The 11,572-nt window shown below is 48.4% G+C and overlaps 1 protein-coding gene across 2 annotated transcripts in view; it reads left to right on the top strand.

The window, feature by feature from the left end:
• The first annotated feature begins 6,253 nt into the window (after nucleotides 1-6,253).
• The window catches only part of LOC137361891 (serine/threonine-protein kinase TAO2-like), a 65,531-nt gene continuing 60,212 nt past the window's right edge, over nucleotides 6,254-11,572 (top strand). For both annotated transcript variants that reach the window (XM_068026492.1, XM_068026491.1), the window contains exons 1-4: nucleotides 6,254-6,700; nucleotides 8,173-8,244; nucleotides 10,575-10,676; nucleotides 11,098-11,143. In XM_068026492.1, the coding sequence (XP_067882593.1) occupies nucleotides 6,569-6,700; nucleotides 8,173-8,244; nucleotides 10,575-10,676; nucleotides 11,098-11,143 (352 nt within the window). In that variant the 5' untranslated portion in view covers nucleotides 6,254-6,568. The remainder of the gene's footprint in view (nucleotides 6,701-8,172; nucleotides 8,245-10,574; nucleotides 10,677-11,097; nucleotides 11,144-11,572) is intronic.

The following is an 11,572-nucleotide window of genomic DNA, read 5'->3' as shown; positions in this document are numbered from 1 at the left end:
AATTAATCAGAGAGATGACAGGATAATTAATCAGTGATGACAGGATAATTAATCAGAGAGATGACAGGATAATTAATCAGTGATGACAGGATAATTAATCAGTGATGACAGGATAATTAATCAGAGATGACAGGATAATTAATCAGAGATGACAGGATAATTAATCAGTGATGACAGGATAATTAATCAGAGAGATGACAGGATAATTAATCAGTGATGACAGGATAATTAATCAGTGATGACAGGATAATTAATCAGAGAGATGACAGGATAATTAATCAGTGATGACAGGATAATTAATCAGAGAGATGACAGGATAATTAATCAGAGTGATGACAGGATAATTAATCAGAGAGATGACAGGATAATTAATCAGAGATGACAGGATAATTAATCAGAGTGATGACAGGATAATTAATCAGTGATGACAGGATAATTAATCAGAGAGATGACAGGATAATTAATCAGAGAGATGACAGGATAATTAATCAGTGATGACAGGATAATTAATCAGAGTGATGACAGGATAATTAATCAGTGATGACAGGATAATTAATCAGAGAGATGACAGGATAATTAATCAGAGAGATGACAGGATAATTAATCAGTGATGACAGGATAATTAATCAGTGATGACAGGATAATTAATCAGAGAGATGACAGGATAATTAATCAGTGATGACAGGATAATTAATCAGTGATGACAGGATAATTAATCAGAGTGATGACAGGATAATTAATCAGTGATGACAGGATAATTAATCAGAGAGATGACAGGATAATTAATCAGAGAGATGACAGGATAATTAATCAGTGATGACAGGATAATTAATCAGAGTGATGACAGGATAATTAATCAGTGATGACAGGATAATTAATCAGAGAGATGACAGGATAATTAATCAGTGATGACAGGATAATTAATCAGTGATGACAGGATAATTAATCAGTGATGACAGGATAATTAATCAGAGAGATGACAGGATAATTAATCAGAGAGATGACAGGATAATTAATCAGTGATGACAGGATAATTAATCAGTGATGACAGGATAATTAATCAGTGATGACAGGATAATTAATCAGAGAGATGACAGGATAATTAATCAGAGTGATGACAGGATAATTAATCAGAGTGATGACAGGATAATTAATCAGTGATGACAGGATAATTAATCAGAGTGATGACAGGATAATTAATCAGAGTGATGACAGGATAATTAATCAGTGATGACAGGATAATTAATCAGAGAGATGACAGGATAATTAATCAGTGATGACAGGATAATTAATCAGAGATGACAGGATAATTAATCAGAGATGACAGGATAATTAATCAGTGATGACAGGATAATTAATCAGAGAGATGACAGGATAATTAATCAGAGAGATGACAGGATAATTAATCAGTGATGACAGGATAATTAATCAGAGATGACAGGATAATTAATCAGTGATGACAGGATAATTAATCAGAGAGATGACAGGATAATTAATCAGAGAGATGACAGGATAATTAATCAGTGATGACAGGATAATTAATCAGAGAGATGACAGGATAATTAATCAGTGATGACAGGATAATTAATCAGAGATGACAGGATAATTAATCAGTGATGACAGGATAATTAATCAGTGATGACAGGATAATTAATCAGAGAGATGACAGGATAATTAATCAGTGATGACAGGATAATTAATCAGAGAGATGACAGGATAATTAATCAGAGTGATGACAGGATAATTAATCAGAGTGATGACAGGATAATTAATCAGTGATGACAGGATAATTAATCAGAGAGATGACAGGATAATTAATCAGAGAGATGACAGGATAATTAATCAGTGATGACAGGATAATTAATCAGAGAGATGACAGGATAATTAATCAGAGTGATGACAGGATAATTAATCAGAGTGATGACAGGATAATTAATCAGTGATGACAGGATAATTAATCAGAGAGATGACAGGATAATTAATCAGTGATGACAGGATAATTAATCAGTGATGACAGGATAATTAATCAGAGTGATGACAGGATAATTAATCAGAGTGATGACAGGATAATTAATCAGAGAGATGACAGGATAATTAATCAGAGAGATGACAGGATAATTAATCAGTGATGACAGGATAATTAATCAGTGATGACAGGATAATTAATCAGAGTGATGACAGGATAATTAATCAGAGTGATGACAGGATAATTAATCAGAGAGATGACAGGATAATTAATCAGTGATGACAGGATAATTAATCAGAGAGATGACAGGATAATTAATCAGAGAGATGACAGGATAATTAATCAGTGATGACAGGATAATTAATCAGAGAGATGACAGGATAATTAATCAGAGTGATGACAGGATAATTAATCAGAGTGATGACAGGATAATTAATCAGTGATGACAGGATAATTAATCAGAGTGATGACAGGATAATTAATCAGTGATGACAGGATAATTAATCAGTGATGACAGGATAATTAATCAGAGAGATGACAGGATAATTAATCAGAGTGATGACAGGATAATTAATCAGAGAGATGACAGGATAATTAATCAGAGAGATGACAGGATAATTAATCAGTGATGACAGGATAATTAATCAGAGAGATGACAGGATAATTAATCAGAGTGATGACAGGATAATTAATCAGAGTGATGACAGGATAATTAATCAGTGATGACAGGATAATTAATCAGAGAGATGACAGGATAATTAATCAGAGTGATGACAGGATAATTAATCAGTGATGACAGGATAATTAATCAGAGTGATGACAGGATAATTAATCAGTGATGACAGGATAATTAATCAGAGAGATGACAGGATAATTAATCAGTGATGACAGGATAATTAATCAGAGAGATGACAGGATAATTAATCAGAGTGATGACAGGATAATTAATCAGTGATGACAGGATAATTAATCAGAGAGATGACAGGATAATTAATCAGAGTGATGACAGGATAATTAATCAGTGATGACAGGATAATTAATCAGAGTGATGACAGGATAATTAATCAGTGATGACAGGATAATTAATCAGAGAGATGACAGGATAATTAATCAGAGTGATGACAGGATAATTAATCAGAGTGATGACAGGATAATTAATCAGTGATGACAGGATAATTAATCAGAGAGATGACAGGATAATTAATCAGAGTGATGACAGGATAATTAATCAGTGATGACAGGATAATTAATCAGAGTGATGACAGGATAATTAATCAGTGATGACAGGATAATTAATCAGAGAGATGACAGGATAATTAATCAGAGTGATGACAGGATAATTAATCAGTGATGACAGGATAATTAATCAGAGTGATGACAGGATAATTAATCAGTGATGACAGGATAATTAATCAGAGAGATGACAGGATAATTAATCAGAGTGATGACAGGATAATTAATCAGAGTGATGACAGGATAATTAATCAGTGATGACAGGATAATTAATCAGAGAGATGACAGGATAATTAATCAGAGTGATGACAGGATAATTAATCAGTGATGACAGGATAATTAATCAGAGTGATGACAGGATAATTAATCAGTGATGACAGGATAATTAATCAGTGATGACAGGATAATTAATCAGTGATGACAGGATAATTAATCAGAGAGATGACAGGATAATTAATCAGTGATGACAGGATAATTAATCAGAGTGATGACAGGATAATTAATCAGAGTGATGACAGGATAATTAATCAGAGAGATGACAGGATAATTAATCAGTGATGACAGGATAATTAATCAGAGATGACAGGATAATTTATCAGAGAGATGACAGGATAATTAATCAGTGATGACAGGATAATTAATCAGTGATGACAGGATAATTAATCAGAGTGATGACAGGATAATTAATCAGTGATGACAGGATAATTAATCAGAGTGATGACAGGATAATTAATCAGTGATGACAGGATAATTAATCAGTGATGACAGGATAATTAATCAGAGTGATGACAGGATAATTAATCAGTGATGACAGGATAATTAATCAGAGAGATGACAGGATAATTAATCAGTGATGACAGGATAATTAATCAGAGTGATGACAGGATAATTAATCAGTGATGACAGGATAATTAATCAGTGATGACAGGATAATTAATCAGAGAGATGACCGGATAATTAATCAGTGATGACAGGATAATTAATCAGAGTGATGACAGGATAATTAATCAGAGATGACAGGATAATTAATCAGAGATGACAGGATAATTAATCAGTGATGACAGGATAATTAATCAGTGATGACAGGATAATTAATCAGAGAGATGACAGGATAATTAATCAGTGATGACAGGATAATTAATCAGAGAGATGACAGGATAATTAATCAGTGATGACAGGATAATTAATCAGAGAGATGACAGGATAATTAATCAGTGATGACAGGATAATTAATCAGAGATGACAGGATAATTAATCAGTGATGACAGGATAATTAATCAGAGTGATGACAGGATAATTAATCAGTGATGACAGGATAATTAATCAGTGATGACAGGATAATTAATCAGAGAGATGACAGGATAATTAATCAGAGAGATGACAGGATAATTAATCAGAGTGATGACAGGATAATTAATCAGTGATGACAGGATAATTAATCAGTGATGACAGGATAATTAATCAGAGTGATGACAGGATAATTAATCAGTGATGACAGGATAATTAATCAGAGAGATGACAGGATAATTAATCAGTGATGACAGGATAATTAATCAGAGTGATGACAGGATAATTAATCAGTGATGACAGGATAATTAATCAGAGAGATGACAGGATAATTAATCAGTGATGACAGGATAATTAATCAGAGATGACAGGATAATTAATCAGTGATGACAGGATAATTAATCAGTGATGACAGGATAATTAATCAGAGAGATGACAGGATAATTAATCAGTGATGACAGGATAATTAATCAGAGTGATGACAGGATAATTAATCAGGTTTTTGTATCAGTAAATAATCCGGGTCAAGGGGCTGAATGGCCTCCTCCTATTGTTCCTGTGTAACAGGGATGAGGGGCTGAATGGACTCCTCCTGTTGTTCCTGTGTAACAGGGACGAGGGGCTGAATGGCCTCCTCTTGTTGTTCCTGTCTAACAGGGTCGAGGGGCTGAATGGCCTCTGCTGTTGTTCCTGTGTAACATGGTTGAGGCGCTGAATGGCCTCCTGCTGTTGTTCCTGTGTAACAGGGTCGAGGGGCTGAATGGCCTCCTCCTGTTGCTCTTTCTGCCTCTTTGTGCAGCCTGTGTCTTGGGCTCATAGCAACGTAGAAAATATGAGCCGGAGTAATCCATTCGGCCCTTCGAGCCATGGCTGATCATCCAACTCAGTAACCTGTTCCCTCTTTCTCCCCATACCCTTTGATCCCTTTAGCCCCAAGAGCTATATCTAACTCCTTCTTGAAAACATACAATGTTTCGGCTTCAACCGCTTTCTGTAGTAGTGAATTCCACAGGCTCACCACTCTGGGTGAAGAAATTTCTCCTCATCGCAGTCCTGAAAGGTTTACCCCGTATCCTTAGACTATGACCCCTGGTTCTGGGCTCCCCCACCATCGGGAACATCCTTCCTGCATCTACCCTGTCAAGTCCTGTTAGAATTTTATAGGTTTCTATGAGATCCCCCCTCACTCTTCTGAACTCCAGTGAATATAATCCTAACCGACTCAATCTCTCCTCATGCGTCAGTCCCGCCATCCCAGGAATCAGTCTGGTAAACCTTCGCTGCATTCCCTCTATAGCAAGAACATCCTTCCTCAGATAAGGAGACCAAAACTGCACACAATATTCCAGGTGTGGCCTCACCAAGGCCCTGTATAATTGCAGCAAGACATCCCTGCTCCTGTACTCGAATCCTCTCACTATGAAGACCAACATACCGTTTGCCTTTTTTACCGTCTGTTGCACCTGCATGCTTACCTTCAGCGACTGGTGTACGAGAACACCCAGGTCTCGCTGCATATTCCCCTCCCTCAGTTTATAGCCGTTCAGATAATCTGCCTTCCTGTTTTTGCTACCAAAGTGGATAACCTCACATTTATCCACATTATACTGCATCTGCCATGCATTAGCCCACTCACTCAACTTGTCCAAATCACCCTAAAGCCTCACTGCATCCTCCTCACAACTCACCCTCCCACCCAGTTTTGTGTCATCTGCAAATTTGGAGATATTACATTTAGTTCCCTCATCTAAATCATTAATGTATATTGTGAATAGCTGGGGTCCTAGCAACGATCCCTGCGGTACCCCACTAGTCACTGCCTGCCATTCGGGAAAAGACCCATTTATCCCTACTCTTTGTTTCCTGTCTGCCAACCAATGTTCTATCCATTGCAATACACTACCCCCACTCCCTGGACTCTGCATTGACATTGTCTCTCACTTTCTCTCTCTCTCTAGCTCTCTATGTGACGCTCACTCATCGACTGCATCGATCCCCACCCCCCCCCCCCCCCCCCCCACCACCGCTGCCCAGGCGGAGGAGTCGGGCTCTGACCCCTGACCCTAGGCTCCAGTATCCATTATGCTCTCCAATTCCCGAGCTGGAAATCTGAAAGACCCGGAGGTGGCGGAGCTTTTCTACAAGGATGATCCGGAGAAGCTGTTTGTGGACCTGCGGGAGATTGGCCATGGCAGCTTCGGAGCGGTGTACTTCGTGAGTGCTGGGGCTGGGGGGGGGGTGTGTCAACACCGGTGTCCTTCCATCCCCCTCTCCCGTCCATCCCACCATCTCCCCCCCACCCCACCCCACCACCATCTACCTCAAGTCACAGTGTGGGTGGGGGCAGGGAGTCAGTGGGGAACAGGGGAGACTGTGGGGGTGAAAGGGGAGTCAGCGGGGGAGGAGACAGCGGGGGAGGGGGGAGACGGGGTGGGGCAGGGGGAGTCAGCGGGGGAGGAGACAGCAGGGGAGGGGGGAGATGGGGTGGGGCAGGGGGAGTCAGCGGGGGAGGAGACAGCAGGGGAGGGGGGAGATGGGGTGGGGCAGGGGGAGTCAGCGGGGGAGGGGGGAGATGGGGTGGGGCAGGGGGAGTCAGCGGGGGAGGAGACAGCAGGGGAGGGGGGAGATGGGGTGGGGCAGGGGGAGTCAGCGGGGGAGGGGGGAGATGGGGTGGGGCAGGGGGAGTCAGTGGGGAACAGGGGGAGACTGTGGGAGTGAAAGGTGAGTCAGCGGGGGGGGGAGACAGCGGGGGTGGGGGAGTGGGAGACAGCAGGGAACTGGGGGAGTCAGTGGGATCAGGGGGAGATTCTCTCTCCAAGTGGAGCTCAGACTGTCGACTTGTTCTGTGTCTGCAGGGGGGGGGGAGACAGCGGGGGTGGGGGAGACAGTGGGATCAGGGGGAGTTAGCGGGGGAGGGGGGAGACGGGGTGGGGCAGGGGGAGTCAGTGGGATCGGGGAGATTCTCTCTCCAAGTGGAGCTCAGACTTTCGACTTGTTCTGTGTCTGCAGGGGGGGGGGAGACAGCGGGGGAGGGGGGGGTGACAGTGGGGGTGGGGGAGACAGCGGGGGTGGGGGAGACAGTGGGATCAGGGGGAGTTAGCGGGGGAGGGGGGAGACGGGGTGGGGCAGGGGGAGTCAGTGGGATCGGGGAGATTCTCTCTCCAGGTGGAGCTCAGACTTTCGACTTGTTCTGTGTCTGCAGGGGGGGGGGGAGACAGCGGGGGAGGGGGGGTGACAGTGGGGGTGGGGGAGACAGCGGGGGTGGGGGAGTGGGAGACAGCAGGGAACTGGGGGAGACAGTGGGATCGGGGGGAGATTCTCTCTCCAAGTGGAGCTCAGACTGTCGACTTGTTCTCTGTCTGCAGGGGGGGGGAGACAGCGGGGGAGGGGGGGGACAGTGGGGGTGGGGGAGACAGCGGGGGTGGGGGAGTGGGAGACAGCAGGGAACTGGGGGAGACAGTGGGATCAGGGGGAGATTCTCTCTCCAAGTGGAGCTCAGACTGTCGACTTGTTCTCTGTCTGCAGGGGGGGGGGAGACAGCGGGGGAGGGGGGGGACAGTGGGGGTGGGGGAGACAGCGGGGGTGGGGGAGTGGGAGACAGCAGGGAACTGGGGGAGACAGTGGGATCAGGGGGAGATTCTCTCTCCAAGTGGAGCTCAGACTGTCAACTTGTTCTGTGTCTGCAGGCGCGGGACATGCGAAGCAGTGAAGTGGTCGCCATTAAGAAGATGTCGTACAGCGGGAAGCAGTCCAATGAGGTAATGGCGGCAAGTGTGTGAGCGTCAGACGGGGGTGTCTGCGCGTCTCAGACGGGGGTGTCTCTGCGTCTCAGACGGGGGTGTCTCTGCGTCTCAGACAGGGGTGTCGGCGCCTAAGACGGGGATGGCTCTGCGTCTCAGACAGGGGTGTCGGCGCCTCAGACGGGGATGGCTCTGCGTCTCAGACGGGGGTGTCTCTGGGTCTCAGATGGGGTGTCTGCGCGTCTCAGTCAGGGGTGACTGTGTCTCAGACGGGGGTGTCTGTGCCTCAGACGGGGTGACTCTGTCTCAGACGGGGGTGACTCTGTCTCAGACGGGGGTGTCTCTGCGTCTCTGACAGGGTGTCTGTGTCTCAGACGGGGGTGTCTGTGTCTCAGACGGGAGTGTCTGTGTCTTAGACGGGGTGACTCTGTCTCAGACGGGGGTGTCTCTGCGTCTCTGACGGGGTGACTCTGTCTCAGACAGGGGTGTCTGTGTCTCAGACGGGGTGACTGTGTCCAGACGGGGTGACTCTGTCTCAGACGGGGTGACTCTGTCTCAGACGGGGGTGTCTGTGTCTCAGACGGGGTGACTGTGTCCAGACGGGGTGTCTGTGTCTCAGATTGGGGTGTCTGTGCCTCAGACGGGGTGACTCTGTCTCAGACGTTGGTGTCTCCGACGGGGTGTCTGTGTCTCAGACGGGGTGACTCTGTCTCAGACGGGGTGACTCTGTCTCAGACAGGGGTGTCTGTGTCTCAGACGGGGGTGTCTATGTCTCAGACGGGGTGACTCTGTCTCAGACGGGTGTCTCTGCGTCTCAGACGGGGTGTCTCTGCGTCTCAGACGGGGTGTCTCTGCGTCTCAGACGGGGGTGTCTGTGTCTCAGACGGGGTGTCTCTGCGTCTCAGACGGGGGTGTCTGTGCCTCAGACGGGGGTATCGGTGTCTCAGACGGGGTGTCTCTGCGTCTCAGACGGGGTGTCTCTGCGTCTCAGACGGGGTGTCTCTGCGTCTCAGAAGGGGGTGTCTGTGTCTCAGACGGGGTGTCTCTGCGTCTCAGACGGGGTGTCTCTGCGTCTCAGACGGGGGTGTCTGTGTCTCAGACGGGGTGTCTCTGCGTCTCAGACGGGGTGTGTCTGCGTCTCAGACGGGTGTGTCTGCGTCTCAGACGGGTGTCTCTGCGTCTCAGACGGGGGTGTCTGTGTCTCAGACGGGATGACTGTCTCAGACGGGGGTATCTGTGTCTCAGACGGGGTGTCTCTGCGTCTCAGACGGGGTGTCTCTGCGTCTCAGACGGGGGTGTCTGCGTCTCAGACGGGGTGTCTCTGCGTCTCAGACGGGGTGTCTCTGAGTCTCAGACGGGGTGTCTCTGCGTCTCAGACGGGGGTGTCTGTGTCTCAGACGGGGTGTCTCTGCGTCTCAGACGGGGTGTCTCTGCGTCTCAGACGGGGGTGTCTGTATCTCAGACGGGGTGTCTCTGCGTCTCAGATGGGGTGTCTCTGCGTCTCAGACGGGGTGTCTCTGCGTCTCAGACGGGGGTGTCTGTGTCTCAGACGGGGTGTCTCTGCGTCTCAGACGGGGGTGTCTGTGCCTCAGACGGGGGTATCGGTGTCTCAGACGGGGTGTCTCTGCGTCTCAGACGGGGTGTCTCTGCGTCTCAGAAGGGGGTGTCTGTGTCTCAGACGGGGTGTCTCTGCGTCTCAGACGGGGTGTCTCTGCGTCTCAGACGGGGTGTCTCTGCGTCTCAGACGGGGTGTCTCTGCGTCTCAGACGGGGGTGTCTGTGTCTCAGACGGGGTGTCTCTGTGTCTCAGACGGGGTGTCTCTGCGTCTCAGACGGGGTGTGTCTGCGTCTCAGACGGGTGTGTCTGCGTCTCAGACGGGGTGTCTCTGCGTCTCAGACGGGGGTGTCTGTGTCTCAGACGGGATGACTGTCTCAGACGGGGGTATCTGTGTCTCAGACGGGGTGTCTCTGCGTCTCAGACGGGGTGTCTCTGCGTCTCAGACGGGGGTGTCTGCGTCTCAGACGGGGTGTCTCTGCGTCTCAGACGGGGTGTCTCTGCGTTTCAGACGGGGTGTCTCTGCGTCTCAGACGGGGGTGTCTGTGTCTCAGACGGGGTGTCTCTGCGTCTCAGACGGGGTGTCTCTGCGTTTCAGACGGGGTGTCTCTGCGTCTCAGACGGGGGTGTCTGTGTCTCAGACGGGGTGTCTCTGCGTCTCAGACGGGGGTGTCTGTATCTCAGACGGGGTGTCTCTGCGTCTCAGACGGGGTGTCTCTGCGTCTCAGACGGGGGTGTCTGTGTCTCAGACGGGGTGTCTGTCTGTGGTGTCTGACAGTTTTTCTCTCTGACAGAAATGGCAGGACATTATTAAAGAGGTGAAATTTCTGCAGAATCTTCGCCACCCGAACACCATTGAGTATAAAGGCTGCTACCTCCGGGAACACACCGCCTGGGTAGGTCGGCGTTAAGAGGAGGGGGCTTCCAGCCTGACCCCGATCCGGACCCTGACCCCCGACCCTGATCCCGACCGCGATCCGGACCCAGACCCTCAATCCGGATCCTGACACCTCTCACCCCCCCGATCCTGACCCTCGACCCTGACCGCCGATCCGGACCCTGACCCCCGACCGCGATCCGGACCCAGACCCTCAATCCGGATCCTGACCCCCCCCGATCCTGACCCTCGACCCTGACCTCCGATCCGGATCTCGACCCTCGACCCTGACCCCCATCTGGACCTCGACCCTGACCCTCAGTCCAGACCCTGAACCTCGATCTGGACCCGAACCCCGACCCTCGACCCGGACCCTGGCCTGTGATTTTCGCTGTCTCTTATTCAGCCTCTGGCTGAAGTTTTTGTTTGTTTTTTTCCAGTTGGTTATGGAATACTGCCTGGGTTCAGCCTCCGACCTCCTGGAGGGTGAGTACAAGCTTCGATCACATTGCCTGTTGTCCCCCGCTGCCCCCTGACCCCCGGCCTCTGCTGCCTCACCGCCCCGGGCTGCAGCTGTCCCCCAAAGGGGTCCATGTTCCGGCAGCCCGGTGTCACCGTCCCGGCGTTCCGGTGTCTCTGTGTCTCAGGCAGTCCATGTGCCGGCGTCCCGGTGTTTCCGGATCCCGGTCAGTCCATGTGCCGGCGTCCCGGTGTCTCTGGATCCCGGTCAGTCCGTGTGCCGGCGTCCCGGTGTCTCCGGTTCCTGGTAAGTCCATGTGCCGGCGTCCCTGTGTCTCCGGATCCCGGTCAGTCCGTGTGCCGGTGTCTCGGTGTCTCCGGATCCCGGTCAGTCCGTGTGCCGGCGTCTCGGTGTCTCCGGATCCCGGTCAGTCCGTGTGCTGGCGTTCCAATGTC

This window comes from Heterodontus francisci, unplaced genomic scaffold, assembly GCF_036365525.1.
Source record: "Heterodontus francisci isolate sHetFra1 unplaced genomic scaffold, sHetFra1.hap1 HAP1_SCAFFOLD_1194, whole genome shotgun sequence".
In the NCBI taxonomy this organism is placed as follows: Eukaryota; Metazoa; Chordata; class Chondrichthyes; order Heterodontiformes; family Heterodontidae; genus Heterodontus; species Heterodontus francisci.
The sequence above is the reverse complement of the archived record's forward strand: the minus strand, read 5'-3'. Positions and strand labels throughout refer to the sequence as shown.